The sequence below is a fragment of the Pelophylax lessonae genome, assembly GCF_965119305.1.
Source record: "Pelophylax lessonae genome assembly, chromosome: 5".
NCBI classification, from domain to species: domain Eukaryota; kingdom Metazoa; phylum Chordata; class Amphibia; order Anura; family Ranidae; genus Pelophylax; species Pelophylax lessonae.
The window spans coordinates 130,835,408-130,852,633 of NC_138772.1; the positions used below are offsets into that span (position 1 = coordinate 130,835,408).

The 17,226-nt window shown below is 49.6% G+C and overlaps 1 protein-coding gene across 1 annotated transcript in view; it reads left to right on the plus strand.

Annotated features, from left to right (window-relative positions):
* LOC309556304 (serine/threonine-protein kinase 31-like) overlaps positions 1-17,226 on the plus strand; it is a 417,430-nt gene that overhangs the window by 13,443 nt on the left and 386,761 nt on the right. Inside the window, exon 2 of the mRNA XM_082258745.1 lies at positions 1,182-1,297. Coding sequence (XP_082114871.1) covers positions 1,182-1,297 — 116 coding nt within the window. The remainder of the gene's footprint in view (positions 1-1,181; positions 1,298-17,226) is intronic.

Here is a 17,226-nt window from a genome sequence, read left to right on the forward strand (position 1 = left end):
TGAATATGAAGTGGCGGCGACTGTCGGAGGACTCAGAGAAAGGAATTTTACAGGTAAGATTTTACAAAAATTCAGTTTTTCTCTGAGGTTCACTGACAGACGCAGCACCCGCCCCTCTGTTGGGGTTGAGTTATTTGTTCACCTGACACAGCTTGTTCCTTCTTTAGGACTCCAGTTTATAAGTGATAGTATTCTCTCTGGGACTGCCCCAGGGGCATAACCAAAAAGGTTTCCGCCTAGTCCTACTCCTGAGGAGAGACAGCATAATACCCAGTAGTCTGAAGACTTGAAGCTGTGTCTGTCAGTGAACCTCAGAGAGAAGGATTTTACGGTAAGACAAAAATCCAGATTTTTTATTTTATTTTTTAATTAATTTGCAAAGATTTCAAACAAACTTCTTTCAGGTTTTCATTATGGGATACTGTTTGTAGGATTTTGAGGAAAATAATGAATTTAATCTATTTTGCAATAAGGCTGTAACATAACGTGGAAAAAGTGAAGCGCTGTAAATACTTTCCGGTTGCACTGCATTAGCACCTAAAGCGGTATTAAACCCAATAGCATAACTGTAACATTAGATGTGATTGCTGCATTTTTGTTTTTTTAAGCTTTTTTTCTCTTTGCTTACAACCGGTGATCCAGCCAGTAACACTTCCTTTATTGAGTTGCCTACACTCTGGATGATGGAGCAAAAAGATACACCTTGGAAAAGCAGCATTGTCAATCTGGGGGAGGGTAGTGTTAGATGTTCCAGCAGATTTAAATACACAAACAGATTGAAGTCAAACTCCAGCCAATTTATTCCAAAGCACTTACAGCAACGGTTATTTTTTTCTTTTTGGGTCAAAGGTTTTAAAAAAGAAAGCACCCCTGTCATTGTTAAATTGTTTGTCTCAACCCACTAGCTGCTACAACTGCAGGCCAGCTTGTGAAAATGGCTTGCTGGCTGGATTACCAGGTGACAATAAAAGCCTAAAATAGAGCACTAATGCAGCCATAACATCAAAGAACTGGTAAGCTGCAATATAATACATGTATTTGCTTTTGGCTTTATTACTGCTTTAACTAATTTGTCCCCTAGCAAATGAATTAGAAAAAAATATATTTGTGTGTATTTGAAAATGTTATAGTAGTCATTCATTTATTTTTACCTGTCATTCCATTTTTTTTTTTCCTGAAAGAAAGAGCGAGATCTATCTGAGAAAACAATTCATGGACTTGAATTAACCTTGAAGACTGCAGCTGGAAGCCGGTTAAAAGTTTTAACAACCAAGATTAATGGATTGAGAACTCTTAGGTGAGGTTTTTGTTGTTATGCATACTTCAAAATTAATGCAAGTCATTTTATAATACATCCTTCTCTGATCTATGCATGCAAATAGAACTTAAAGGGTTCGTTACCACAAAACCTAATTTCTCTTACGCCCTCTGACAGTCGCCACCCACTCATACAGTCTTCACCAATGGGTATTGACCTCTTATCCACAGGAGCAAGCTAGGCATAAGACTTGTTAAAACAAAGCAATTTACATAGACACACCTGTAGGGGGCTGTCCCTTGGTCCAATACCCCCCTGCTATCAGCCTTTCCAACTCAATTTGTCTTCTGCCTAGTTAGGAGTAAGATAGGCTTCCCTGTGCTGGGGCTACATGTCTCAGCCTTTCTTCTTTTCTATTACTTTTACTTTCTGAAAAAGTGTTTTCTTTGCACTACTAGCTTTTTATTTGTCTGCGCTTAGTTAGTCGGATCTTCGAAAGACTACAGCGTTGCCGAGCTGGGAATCGGACTGGTCGTCCTGGTACTCCAGGACAGGGGATCTTATGTAATCCCAACCCGCCATCGAGCGTTTAGCGGGCTAGGAGTGCGCCCTGGCCTAGCAAACGACCTGCCCCTGTCCTCAGGGGCAACAGCCTGCGAGGTGGCTACCTCGCCGGGATGCCTCAACTTGCGGTGCTTTGATCATGCAACACATCCTATTTCGGCTGCCGGCCCCCCCGCCATCTGGGGTGGGGGGTTCCCGCGCTATTGAGGCGCCCCACGCCATATGGAGCGGTAAGTAACTTCTGTGTGGGGCCTCTGTTTGGGGATGACAGTCTGCTGATGTCTGTGCTCTCCCCTCATGTCTGTGTCTGGGGCTCGCATCCCTCCCGGTCCCTGCGGGGGCCTCTTGCGCATGTATCGCCGTGGGGGGATCTGTGGGGGTCCCTATCCCTGTCCACTTGTCAGTGTGTTTGGGGGTGCAGACATGGTGCAAAAAATCACGTGTCCGACATTTTGGGTGTGGGCAGCTGCTCTAGCCTCACTGTGGGCACTTCTGCAGCTCTCTATGTAGTGTTTTTTATCGCCTTCGGGCACCATCTTGCGTGTGCAAAGTGTTCTTCTTTGCACGTGTTCGGCAGCCATTTTCCCGGAGCCTCCCATTCAGATGCATTTGCCACCATTTTCTCTTAGACAGCAGCGTGGTGACACTTCTGGGGGTTCTTTTTGCTGTTTTTGGGGAATATTCTTCTGTTTTCAGTGCTTTTCCCATCTCAGGGCGGTACCTTAGTGTGATCCTTATTGCGGTGGGTCGCTGCGATCGCTTCTTAAAGGGCAAGCTACAGCAATATTCTCATGGAGTCCCAGGACTGCAAATTCCCCCCAGCCTTGGTGAGTGATTCAGGTACTCCTGAATCTTCACCTTCCCTTGCTGCTGCACTTGAGACTTTAGCGTCCAAGGTGGATTTGTTGATGTCAGAGCGGGATTCTAGGAAACAAACTAGGGCTTCATTGTCCTCTGATTCTGAGTCTGATATGGTTGCCCTGGACAGTATACCCCCTGAGGGGTCTCAGTCCTTGCATTCTGATCTGGAGGTGGAGGGGGAGGAGGAAGATGACCCTTCTCCTGAAGCGGCAAAAGAGCGCGCTGCCGTGTCTGCGCTTATTGCTTCTGTTAAAGAGACACTACGTTTGGAGGATGAGCCCAACCCACTGGGTAAGCAGTCTTCCTTTGGAACTCGCAGAACCCGAAAAGCGGCACAGGTGTTCTCTTGTCCCGCTGAGCTTCATGAAACCGTGAACGAACAATGGCATAATTTAAAGCGCCCTTTTGTGGTACCAAAACAGTTTCAGTTCAGTTACCCTTTCGCGTCTCCTACGGATTCGCGATGGACAGTGTCCCCTAAAGGGGATCACACGGTGTCCAGGTTAAACAAGGCCACTCGCATGCCCTCGGAGGATTCTCCGGTGTTCCGGGACCCTACGGATAGGCGGGTGGAATCTCTTACTCGCCACGCGTATATGGTGGCGGGTTCCTTACTGAAGCCCATCTTCGCCTTTATTATGGTCTCTCAGGCTGTGGCTGATTGGGCCCAGGTGCTCAAACGCACTCTGGAGGCAGATTCCGCACCTCCAGCTACTGTGGCAATGGTGGAGCAGACACGTCTGGCTGTTTTGTACCTGTGTGACGCAGCCTTGGATGAGGCTCCTCTAGCAGCACGGCTGTCTGGCGTCACGGTGCTTCTCCGTTGTTTAATGTGGCTGTAGAGCTGGTCGGCTGACCAGTCTTCCAGGAAGACGGTGTCTGACATCCCTTATGTGGGGAATCGTCTTTTTGGGGAATCCCTGGATGAGTTGGTTAAGGGGGTCACTGGGGGTAAGAGCACTCTGCTGCCCCAGAATCCCAAGGGTAAGTCCTTTCACAGTAAGCGGGGGCCTTCCTTTTAAACCACATCAGGGGTCCTTTCGTGCCTTTAAGGCACAGGGCAAGGGGAAACCCTTTAAAGGCCAGGGTGGTCAGAGGAAGCCCTGGGCGGGCAAGCAAAAATGCAACCACGCCGGCCCGGCGGGTCCTTCCGCCTCTACCCGAAGGGACGCCCTCACCCGTTTCAGGGGTGGGGGGGACGTCTGCGTGGTTTCCTAGAACCTTGGCTGCTCCGGGTTTTGGACAGGTGGGTTCAGGAAATCATTAGATCGGGATACAGAATCGAATTCCTTTCGCGGACAGCAGACAGATTCTTTTCCTCAAATCTTCATTTGACCCCAGATCAGTTGCACGATCTTCATCGGGTGGTTCAGGATCTCCTCGCCCAAGGGGTGGTCGTCCCGGTGCCTCATCGGGACAGGTTTCTGGGTTTTTATTCAAATCTGTTCACTGTGCCCAGGAAGGAGGGCAAGGTTCGTCTAATTCTGGACTTGAAAGCTCTGAACCGATTCGTGCGGGTTCAGAAGTTCCGCATGGAATCCCTCCGTTCGGTGGTGGCCTCCTTAAGTCTGGGAGATTTCCTGGCTTCCATCGACCTCAAGGAAGGGTACTTGCACATCCCCATATTCGAGGGTCATCAGAGGTACCTCCGATTCGCTATCACGGAGATGCACTATCAGTTTGTGGCGTTACCTTTTGGTCTTGCTTCGGCTCCAAGGGTGTTTACAAAGTGCTGGCTCCTGTTCTGGCCCTGCTGCGGGCACAGGGGATTGCGATTTTGGGATATCTGGACGATCTCCTGTTAAGATCGAGCACCAGCCTGAGTCTGTTATGCAATCTGTCGCAGCCTGAGTCTGTTATGCAATCTGTCGACTACTGTTCAGACGCTCCAGGAGTTCAGGTGGACCATCGACGTTCAGAAGTCGACCTTGTCCCCTTCTGTTCGTCTCCCTTACCTGGGAATGGTCCTGGACTCTGCCCAAGCAAAGGTGGCTCCAGTCCCCGACTCTGATGGAGGGCAAATCCTTCCGCCTGTTGTGGACGGTGGTCACCACGGATGCCATCCTGTCGGGCTTGGGTGGCAGCATTCTGTCTGCCCAGGGCACTTGGTCGGAGGAGGAATCCTCCCTACCGATCAACATATTGGAACCGCGAGCGATCAGACTGTGCTTGCTCCGTTGGTCGGATCAACTTCGGGGTCGCTCTGTGCGGGTGCAGACGGACAACGCCACTGCAGTGGCTTACATCAATCACCAAGGGGGCACCAGGAGTGCCCGGGAGGTGCCCGACATTGTTTTGGGCCGAGACGCATGTCCCGGCGATTTCAGCAGTTCACATTCCAGGTGTGGAGAATTGGCAGGCCGACTGTCTGAGTCGCCAGAACCTGGACCAGGGAGAATGGTCCCTACAACCGGAGGTGTTTCAGATGCTGTGTGCGAGATGGGGAACCCCAGATGTGGATCTGTTCGCATCTTGGCTAAACAACAAGGTGGGAAAGTTCGTGGCAAGAACAAGGGATCCTCTGGCAGACGCCTCGGATGCGCTAGTGGTGCCTTGGCTTCAGTATCGCCTGATATATATGCCTTTCCCCCGATTCAGTTGTTGTCTAGGTTCCTTCGCAGGTTGGTCTCTGAACCGAAGTTGGTGCTTCTGGTGGCCCCGGACTGGCCGCGCCGGTCTTGGTACTTGGACATCATACAACTGGTCGTCGAGCCTCCATAGCGGCTCCCGTTATGAGACGATCTACTGTCTCAGGGGCCGATCTTCCATCCTGCTTTACAGTTGCTGGCTTTAACGGCTTGGCTGTTGAAAGCCAGGTCCTGAGACACCCTGCTCAAGGCCTCGTCCGGTAAGCTCTATTACCATACCTGGAAGGTTTATTTTGCCTGGTGTGAATCCAGGGGCATCCCTCCTCGCTCCTTCCCGGTGGCGAGGTTGTTGGCCTTCCTGCAAACTGGTGTGGACCAGCGCCTTGCGTTGACCACGATTTAAGGGCCAGTTATCTGCACTGGCTGTCCTTTTCCAGTGCCCCTTGGCGTCTAACTCTTTGATACGCACCTTTATTCAAGGTGTGCGTCGTTTGGCCCCTCCTCGGAGGGCGCATTTACCTCCTTGGGACTTGAACTTGGTTCTGTCCATTTTGCAACGTCCTCCCCTTCCCCCCCTTCCCCTCCCCTCCTCTCCTCTCCCCCCCTTCCCTTTCCTTCAATTCCCTTCCCCTCCCTTTCCTTTCCTTCAATTCCCCTTCCCTTCCCCTCCCCTCCCTTCCCCTCCCCTCCATTCCCCTCCCCTCCCTTCCTTTCCCTTTTCCCCTCCCCTCCCCTCCTTTCCCCTCCCTTCCCACTACTTGTATAAGCAGTCTAGCGGCTCATTATCCTCTAGGATCGCTTTTACATGTAAGCCGACCGCTGGTAGTAAAAACTATACCAAGATGATGCCTAAATCTGCAAGCTTCATCCTGGTATAACCACTCAAAGTCCAGCAACAATATCAGTACATTGCTGGTACTTGTTTGGCATATATTGTAGTTTTTTTTTATTTCCATGCAGCCTGTGGGCTGAACAAAAAAAAGAGAACCTAACCGATACCTTCATCCACATTGATCGATGTGGATGAAGAAATCTCCACCAGATAATGTGTAGTACACCCATCATTAGCCGCCCAAAACATCCAACCCACTTTCTAATGGGTATGTGTAACCAACGCCATGTATACCTATTCTTTTTTTCTAACTGTGGGGGTGAAATCACCTCCTACAGCGCTGCCATCCGAGAATTCCATATATGCTGAATGCAAACGCTGTTTGTGTCAGAATATATAAAATCAGTGTGGCAGCTGATGGGTGTACCTGCAAGGCAAACTGAACAGTAAACATAAAACATGACATTGGTACCTGAAAAGTAAAAAATGGTTACTAATGAAAAACAGTAAAAGTAGGAAGAGTAGAAGAACAGCAAAGTAAGAACAGAAATATAACTCAAACGAAGACTATTTTTGGCTTTTTTATTTTATATTTTTTTGCAATTTATTGTTTAACTTTTTTTTTTACACTTTTTTCTTTAACTCAACTGTAACATTCCAGGTTAGGGTCTCTCAAAATGACGATGGCCATCAAACATCTTTCGAGACCCTGTGTTAGTGTGCCCTAGACTGTGCCGTGCTGTACCCTACGCTAACACCCCAATAGTGTGTGGTAGCGTTGGAAACATTCCCCGATGCAGAGATCAGGTTGGTCAGGACAGAAGAGACAATAAGTGTGGGTGTCACGCCTAAATCCACGCCTACTACAGACACGACATCTTCTTTGGGGGTTTCTTTTGGCAGGGGTACTCGGGTGGACAGGTGGAAAATGCCTCTCATGCAGCTGGCTCATTGCGTCTGGTAGGGAAAGTAGGACAGGAGCACCTCCTGGATACAGGTAGGCACTGATGTTCTCTTCCTGGAATTCTAGGAAGGATCCAGTTCGTCCTGACGCTTTGTATAAGGCGTTCATCAAAGCCAATTGGAATAAATAGTCACTTTTTTGTACCAGCGTCTGGCTTTACGGGCAACTAAGTATGGCACTAAAAGCTGGTCGTGAGGTCCACCCCTCCCATATTAAGGTTGTAGTTGTGGACACAGAGTGTCTTCTCAAAAACACCAGTTGCCTTAGGAATTTGGACCGTTGTGTCTGCGTGAATGACAAATTGCTTGCAGTGAAGTGTTTCGTTCTGTCCTCCAGTTTTCAAGCAGGCTCTCACCCCTTGACTAAGACGGGAATCTACAAGCCGTTTGGGGAAGCCCCAGCGATTAGGTTGCACGGTGCCACATGTGCCAATTTGTAGTTCGAGCAGGTGACTAAAAAATGGCACGCTTGAATAAAAATTGTCCACGTACTAATGGTACCCCTTTCCGAATAAGGGTGACACCAAGTCCCAAACTACCTTACCACTTCTCCCTATGTAGTCTGGGCAGTTGGGGGGCTCCACAGTGCTATCTTTATCCTCGTGAACACGGAAACTAACTGTATAGACTTTGGCTCTGTCACACAGCATATACAGCTTGTCCCCGTATCTGGCACGCTTGCTGGGTAGATACTGCTTGATAGCAAGGCAGCCAGTGAACTTAATCAGGGACTCATCAACACAGACAACTTGTTGGGGGGTAAACAAAGCTGCAAACCGCTGATTGAACAAGGTTTCAATGGTTTACAAGGGGCCGGATTTTGTGGATCTGGTCATATCCAGGGTCTCCCCGAGGAGGACAGATTTCATTGTCACTGAAGTGCATGAACCGCAGAATTTGTTCGTATCTCGCCCTGGACATGAAAGCAGAGAACACGGGTATATGGTGAATTGGGTTAGTGGACCAATATAACCACAACTCACTCCTTTTAGTTATACCCATGTTGAAGGAAAGGCCCAGAAAAGTTCTAAACTTGGAAACCATTATAGCTTTCCAGCCGAATTCTCTGGCAAGGGGCGAATTTGGGTGTGTGGCGATATGTTAACCAACATATAAATTGCTTTAGTCCACAATCGATCTGTAAAGATCTTCTGTAAAAAACAGCTCAAAAATATTAAAGGGAGTAAAACTGGCTTTTTCCACGTGAATTCTGGGTTGGGCAGTGAATGGGGAAAGTATGGGCGCTGTAGAATCTTTGGGCTGTCAATTAGGATATACCAGCGCTTCCGGGATAACACTATGGGCTCTACGGGCCGGTCTTCGAATTCTTGATGGCTGCGGGCCCCTGCTCGTGCTAGCCACTGCACCAGCTTCAACTGCACTTATGGTATTCGCCACGTCACCAAGTGATACTGCAGTGCTGGTATGTCTAGGTCCAGGATGTACTAGGCTGCTGGTGCTTGCCAGTTCACCAGAAGTGTGAGCTGCACTAGTACTGGCTCTCTGCTCCATACGAGCACCCTGCAACTCCTGCACCTCAGCAACTCCAGTTAGGGTATGCCTGACCTTAGCAGGGACCCATCCGTCGTCGGAGCTATCTGTCAGGTAGCCGCTGCTCTCTACAGGCTCGTATACTGACCCTGATTCTGCCAGTGAGGCTTCCCAATCGCTCTCATCTGACATGGTCAGTTTGCTGTAGGCCTCTTCACTACTGTACCACCGTTTGGACATTTTAGCCTCTAAATTTACAGGTAAAGTAGTGTGACTCACAGGTAAAAAAGCACCTGGTTGTCAAGGACTATTTCAAACGCTGCATTAAAAAAAAAAAAAAAACTGCTAGTGCTAGCAGGGATCAGGCCTGACTCTAATGCAGCAGTGTGTTGTGTTTTTTTAGAAGTGACAGTAATTATGGATTACTGCACTTGCATGGGTGGGCTGGGCGGTGGGGCTAAACACAGGTGCTGGCTGGTGTCGGGACCGATCCTGCTAACGCTGCATTTTGGGAACCCTAACCTATTGTGGAAGCTAGTATAGTTCTGATCAGATCAAAGATATTGATCCGTTCCAATACTATACTAGTAATGGAGGTGTATGTGTGTGTTACTGGTAATCAAGGGGTTAACTAATATTTCGAACTATGCGGCGGGGGATCTGCGCTGTCCTAGACTGACGCTAAGTAGCGTTAACGCTAATTAATGTCATCTGCAACACTAATAGTGATCAGAAAAAAAACTGTACACTATAAAGGTGACACTGTGACAGAGAAAAGAAGGGGCTGACTGGGGGTTATCGGGGGGTTAATGCTTTATTGGGGAGGGGGGGGGTGGCATGTATCCTAAGCCTACTTGGGACAGAAACTAACTCGCGCTAAATCAAGTCACAATCACACTATTACCGGAATACAGAAAACCGCTATATACCTGTATCTAGTGTGCAATATGACGGGGGGTGAAGGGGTTTACTAGGGGGGATCAGGGGGTTAAATCTTTATTGGGGGGGGGGGGTCTGGTATCCTAAACCTAAAAGTAATGGTTGCAAGCGCTAAACCAAGTCACATTAATACAGAAATATAGAAAACTGCTATATATTGTCTATAGTGTGCAATGTGACAGGGGGTGTAGAGGTTAACTGGGGATTATCAGGAGGTTATCGGGGTTAATTCTTTATGGGGGGGGGTGACACGTATCCTAAGCCTTCTTGGGACAGAAACTAACTCACTAGCGCTAAATCAAGTCACAATCACACTATTACCGAAATGCAGAAAACCGCTATATACATGTATCTAGTGTGCAATATCACAGGGGGTGAAGGGGTTTACTGGGGGGATCAGGGGGTTAAATCTTTATTGGGGGGGGGGTCTGGTATCCTAAACCTAAAAGTAATGGTTGCAAGCGCTAAACCAAGTCACACTAATACAGAAATATAGAAAACTGCTATATACTGTCTATAGTGTGCAATGTGACAGGGGGTGTAGAGGTTAACTGGGGAATATCAGGAGGTGATCAGGGGCTTAAATCTTTATTGGGGGGGGGGGGTGGCGGGTATTCTAAGCCTACTTGGGAAAGAAACTAACTCAATAGCGCTAAATCAAGTCACAATCACACTATTACAGGAATAATACAGAAAACCGCTATATACCTGTATCTAGTGTGCAATGTGACGGGGTGAAGGGCTTAACTGGGGGTAATCAGGGGGTTAAATCTTTATTTGGGGGGGTGGCGGGTATCCTAAGCCTAAAAGTAATGGTCGCTAGCGCTAAACCAAGTCACAAGGCGCACTAATACAGAAATATAAAAAACTGCTATATACTGTGTATAGTGTGCAATGTGACAGGGGGTGTAGGGGTTAACTGGGGGGGGGGGAGAGGGTAGATCAGGGGTTAAATGTGCCGATCTACGTGTGTCGGTTTGGTGCAGTACTTACAGTTTGATCATCTCTCCTCTCACAATGAAATCCAGGATTTTGGGAGGGGAGAGAAGATATTTTCTGTGCCTGTGTTTTCATTACACAGGCACAGCTCGGTCTGTGATTGGTCAGGACCGATAAGCAGGTCCATGCCAGAAATCATTGGACCTGATGACTGATCGGTTCTGAACCGAATCAGACCATCGGCGGGGTCGGGAGCGCGCTACAGTGCCTCGGGATCAAGCGCCGTACATGTACGGGGCTTTGCCTGTACGAGCCAGCCTGCCGCAGTATATCTGCGGCGGCTGTTCGTAAAGTGGTTAATTACCTGTTAGGCCAGACGCTGGTACAAGAAAGTGTCTGTATACTTATTTCATTTGGCTCTGCTGAACGCTTATGTGCTATACAAAGCATCAGGAAGAAGTGGATCCTTCCTAAAATTCTAGGAAGAGATCCTCAGGGGATTTTACCACTGCAGAAAAAAAGAGCATATATGGGGAAGCCTAGGGTATGTAGTGAACACAGAGGGCAGAACTCCCCTATGCTTCACCATATATTTGTTAAACTTTTTTTCTCTGTCGCTCATTGACAGACACAGTCCTCTTTGATTAATATCAGTAGGGTTATACTGCCCCCTACAGGAGTAGGACACTAGGCAGGAAAAACGTTCTGGCCACACCTTAGGGGCAGTCCCAGAGGGTATATCCTCTCTCTCCCTGCTACAGGATGTCAGTTTTTTTCTGCCGAGTAAGGACCTAAGTTCCTTGCTGGGATCTTTGGTCCTTGCAAGCTTTTTTAGATAAAACTTTTTTAGTTAGTTTTTTCTCTCCAGTTTTTTTGTTCCGGTGAGATCTTCAAGCAATTATGCTGGAGCTGGGCGACGGGCTGGATGTTGAGATCCAGTGGTCACCCCAGCCGGCCTACGAGCGCGTGCAGGCCCTAGCTCCGCGCTGGGTCGGCCGCGACATAGTCCCATTGGACAGGGACTGGCCCTGCGAGTTAAGCGTCTCGCCAGGTCGCCTACGACCAGTCAGAAACTGAATCACGGCGTCCGTATTGGTCAACAGCCCCCCCACCTCGGTGGAGAGGGGTTCTGTTAGGGAGTGGGTGAGCCTGTTCCAGTATGGTGAGTAGAATGTTCCCCCTCCCCCCTGTCGGGTTTTGGGAATAGATGCTGGCCCTTCTGTGGATGGTCGGACCCTCATGATCCCGGGTCCCCTCTATCCTGTGACACACTCTACATATCTCCCTACTTGCAGGTATACCACTCCAGGAGGCTTGGTTTGGGAGCTGACTATCTACATAAGTCACTGCAAGGAGCCTGCATTATAAAAGGAAGGAGCCATGACTGAGCTCAGTCAGGGATGGACAGGGCGCCGCTGGCGTTACTGTTTGGAAATAGCCATGCAGAGGGGTGATACGGTCAAGCACCTACCTATTGAATAGCGATGCAGGCTGTACGGACCGCCAGCCTTCCACAGGCCGCACGGACCGCCATCCTTCCGCAGGCCGCACGATTCTTCTGCAAGCCGCCATCCTTCCGCAGGCCGCACGGACCGCCATCCCTCCGCAGGCCGCACGGACCGCCATCCTTCCACAGGCAGAGCCATAAGCCGCGCGGGGCCGCCATTTTGGCGTAGCCTAATGTCTCCTACATGGGGGCGGCCATCTTGGAGACACCCAGCTACCTCGTGGAGTAGCGGTGGGAGTGCCGGAAGGCATGTAAAGGGGCGGAGCCGCTTCCTTTACCTGGGTAAATCGATTCACAAGACTTCCTGTTCTGTAAGGACAGCGCTGAGAGCAGTTCGGTAGAAGCTTCTGTGCATCAGGTGGTGAGCCCTTGGGGTCTCTCTCTCTCTCTCTCTCTCTCTCTCTGTGGGGGTCCGAAGCAGGTGTCACTGAGGGGCGCTGTTGCGCTGGGGGATTACACAAAAAAAAAAAAAGGTTTTTCTTTTGCAATCCTTGGTTGCTGGCAAGTGTTCCTGGATTGATCATGGAACCTGCTACACATGTATCCCCACCTGATCCCCACCTGACCCTCCAGTTCCCCACTTACTATTGATGCATTGTCAGCGGTTTTGGAGTCTTTTGTATCCCGGGTGGAGGTGGCCTGTCAGGGACGGGGCGCAAAGAAGCGACCCCCGCCTACCCCTATTTCATCTGACACTTCAGATACAGATTCTGAGCCTGTCGCAGCAGCTGCAGGTCCCTCTTCTGGGGCTAGTGTCTCATATCCCATCTACTCGGATAGTGAGGAAGACATTTCTCCCTCCGCTATAGCGCAGGATGAAGCATTGGTAGATGCACTTATTGTGTCTGTGCAGGAAACTTTAAGACTTGAGCTTATACCTACGGAAGCAGTTGATACTGAAATTGCTTTTGGTACTCGCAAGCCTACCAAGATGGCAAAGGTGTTTCCTTTGCCCAAATGTTTTCAAGATATAATTAAGGAAGAATGGGTCCGTCCAAAACGAGCCCCTGGTATTTCCAAACGGATTGCTAGACGCTATCCATTTGAAGAATCTCTCCTTAATAAATGGACGGTTCCACCGTCGGTGGATTCACCGATTTCCAGATTAAATAAAGCTACGGTTATCCCGGTGGATGACGCTCCGTCCTTTCGGGATCCAGTGGACCGTAAAGCGGAATCTATATCCCGCTCGATATTTTCCCTGATAGGGTCAGCCTTAAGGCCCGGGTTCAACATTGCTCTGGTTGCACAAACATTGACAGAGTGGACCAAGTTGTTACGCCGAGATCTGGAGGGGAGAAGTCTCCCCCGGCAGTATTGGACTTGCTGGAGCAGATGGTACAAGCGCTACAGTTTGTCTGTGACGCCGCCCTGGACGCCGCTCCATTAATGGGGCGCGTATCAATCTCGGCGGTGGTCCTCCGGCGTATGCTGTTGTTAAAATGCTGGTCGGCGGATCAAGCTTCCAAAAAAGCTTTTACTAATCTCCCCTTTCAAGGGGATCGCCTGTTTGGTGCCACCTTGGATGAGATCATCAAGGGTATCACTGGTGGCAAGAGCACCTTTTTACCACAGACTACCAAGGGGAAAGCACCGCGTCGCAGACGGGGACCTTCCTTTTCCGCTCATAGAATTTTTTTTCGCTCCTCTGGGGCGGGCGATAAGGCAAAGTCCTCCAAAGCCCCCCCAGGGGGATTCAAAGGGCGCTGGTCGAGTAAACAAAGGTCCGGCCCTGCCAGACCTGAAGATAAGACCAATACAGCCTGAAGGTGCGTCCCCACCCATATCTGGGGTGGGGGGACGTCTTCACCGGTTTCCGGACCCATGGCTCTCCAGGATTCCAGACAAATGGGTTCAAGAGGTCATACGGTCGGGATACAAGATCGAGTTTCGATCACTTCCACCGGTGCGGTTCTTCCCTTCCAATATCCGACTATCCCCGGACCGCTTAGAAGCTTTGCGGGGGGCAGTGACGGATTTAATGCAACAAGGAGTGGTGGTCCACGTTCCTTGGACAGAACGTTTTCAGGGGTTCTATTCGAACCTATTCACAATACCCAGAAAAGAGGGCAAGGTGCGTCCAATTCTGGACTTGAGAGCACTCAATCATTTTGTCCAGGTACAAAAATTCAAGATGGAGTCCATTCGCACAGTAGTGGCCTCCCTGCATCAGGGGGATTTTCTGGCGTCCATAGACATCAAGGATGCCTATCTTCACATTCCCATTTATGCAGGACATCAGCGTTTTCTTCGCTTTTCCGTGGGAGAGAACCATTATCAGTTTGCGGCGTTACCCTTTGGTCTCGCCTCTGCTCCCCGGGTCTTCACAAAGGTCTTGGCCCCAGTTTTGGCACTGTTGCGACAGCGGGGCATATCGGTTCTAGGCTACCTAGACGACCTTCTACTCCATGCGGAGTCTCCGCAGGCTCTGTTACTAAACTTGGAGATCACGATGATCTCTTTGGAAGAGTTCGGGTGGCTGGTGAACCGGCAGAAATCATCCCTGGTCCCTACCAGGAGACTGAACTATATGGGCCTAACTTTGGATACATCCTTAGCAAAAGTGTTTCTCCCGGTGGAGAAACTCAGGAAGATTCAGTCGGCGACTCAGTTATTATTGACCGTCAACTGGCCTTCTCTGCGGACTTGCATGAGGGTTCTGGGACTGATGGTGGCCTCCTTCGAGGCAGTACCGTTTGCCCAGTCTCATACCCGGATTCTCCAAAAGGAGATTCTTCTCAAATGGAACCGGAATCCCGATTCCCTGGACAATCGGATCCGGCTGAGCGAACGGACCAGGGAATCTCTGGTTTGGTGGCTTCGATCAGCAATGCTCAGTCAGGGGAAGTCATTTCTTCCAATCTATTGGACGATTGTCACCACGGATGCCAGTCTATCCGGGGGGGGGGGGGTTCTCGGCAGACGATCTGCTCAGGGGCTCTGGTCCCTGGAAGAATCCAGGTTACCGATAAATATATTGGAACTGAGAGCGATCAGACTTTGTCTGATTCACTGGACCGAGCAGCTCCGGGGCAGCCCGGTGCGGATCCAGTCGGACAATGCCACGGCCGTGGCTTATGTCAATCGCCAGGGGGGCACCAAGAGTGTCCTGGCGGCCATGGAAGTGGCCAGCATCTTTCGTTGGGCGGAACGATTTGTTCCAGCCCTCTCCGCGGTATTCATTCCAGGGGTGGAGAATTGGCAGGCAGATTTCCTCAGCCGCCAGATTCTGGATCAAGGGGAATGGTCTCTTCATCCAGAAGTTTTTCACCAACTGTGCCTTCGTTGGGGCACCCCGGATGTGGATCTGTTGGCATCTCGGCTCAACAGGATGGTGCGGAGGTTTGTAGCTCGCTCCCGCGATCCTCTAGCGGACGCCGCAGACGCGCTGGTTCGCCCCGTGGGGGCAGTACCAGCTACTGTATGCCTTTCCTCCTCTCAAATTGCTGCCAAAACTTCTTCGCAGGATAGAGTTGGAGGGAATTCCAGTTATCCTGGTAGCTCCGGACTGGCCTCGTCGGGCCTGGTACGCCGACCTGGTCAGGCTGGTCGCAGACGTTCCTTGGTGACTTCCCCTCAGGGAGGATCTGCTGTCTCAGGGACCGATCTTCCATCCTGCTTTACGATCGCTGGCTTTAACGGCCTGGCTGTTGAGACCCAGGTGCTGAAGGACAAGGGGTTGTCAGCTTCAGTTATTCCTACTCTAATTAAAGCAAGGAAAGCGACTTCCAGAAAGGTCTATCATTGCACATGGAAGTCCTATATTGCATGGTGTGAATCCCTTGGGTTTCCTCCACGTTCCTACTCGGTGGCCCATATATTGGCTTTTCTGCAGAAGGGGGTTGAGCAGAAACTGTCCTTGAGCACTATCAAGGGTCAGGTTTCAGCGTTGGCAATCTTCTTTCAGAGGCCTCTGGCTACTCATTCCTTGGTGCAGAGTTTCATCCAGGGGGTGCGGCACCTGGTTCCGCCGGTGCGCGCGCCCTTGCCGCCCTGGGATCTTAATTTGGTGTTGTCGGTTCTTCAGAAACCTCCCTTTGAAAATTTTATCTATCACTTCTGCACGCAGGGTGTCAGAACTGGCCGCATTGTCCTGTCGTTCCCCATATCTGGTGGTTCATAGGGATAAGGTGGTTCTTCGTCCGAATCCATCCTTCCTTCCTAAGGTGGTTTCAGATTTCCATCTAAATGAAGATATTGTATTACCTTCCCTGTGTCCTAAGCCCAGTCATCCTTGGGAGTTTGCTTTACACTCCTTGGATGTAGTTCGGGCGATCAGGGTGTACTTGACTACTACGGAATCTTTCCGTGAGACGGATTCACTTTTTGTGATCACGGATGGCCCTAGAGAGGGGTTGCCTGCGTCTGCTGCGAATATCTCTAGATGGATCAGACAGACGGTGGTACAGGCTTATTCTATTAAGGGTCGGATTCCTCCATTCCCTGTTAAGGCGCACTCCACTGGGGCGCTTAGTGCTTCCTGGGCCTTCCGCCATCAGGCGTCAGTGGTTCAGGTTTGCAAGGCGGCTACCTGGTCATCGGTTCATACCTTTACAAAATTTTACAAAGTTGATGTGCTGGCATAGATGTGTGATGGATGCCTCTTTTGGCCGCAAGGTTCTGCAGGCCGCTGTTTGAGGAGACCGGTGGTCTACCTCAAGGGTTTTTTTTTCTTTTTCTGTTGGGTTTTCAGTTGAGTCTCATCCTTTTGTCTGATGAGCCTTTAAGACTTCTAGTTGGCACCGGTTGGGCCTTCTGGATTGGATTTTGATTTCCGTTATCCCACCCCTCATTTGTGGCACTGCTTTGGGACGTCCCTACTGATATTAATCAAAGAGGACTGCGTCTGTCAATGAGCGACGGAGAAAATTGGATTTTTTGTAAGAACTTACCGTAAAATCCTTTTCTCTTAAGCTCATTGACAGACGCAGTACCCGCCCCTCTATTTTGAGTTGGGTTGGGTTAAATTCTCTGACACTGCTTTGTGACATAACTGACATCCTGTAGCAGGGAGAGAGAGGATATACCCTCTGGGACTGCCCCTAAGGTGTGGCCAGAACGTTTTTCCTGCCTAGTGTCCTACTCCTGTAGGGGGCAGTATAACCCTACTGATATTAATCAAAGAGGACTGCGTTTGTCAATGAGCTTAAGAGAAAAGGATTTTACGGTAAGTTCTTACAAAAAATCCAATTTTCTTGGCAGAGATTTTATCATTCACATGGATCGATACGTCGTTTTTTTGGTTGAACGAAAAAAAAAAAAAAAAAAAACATTGTATTTATGC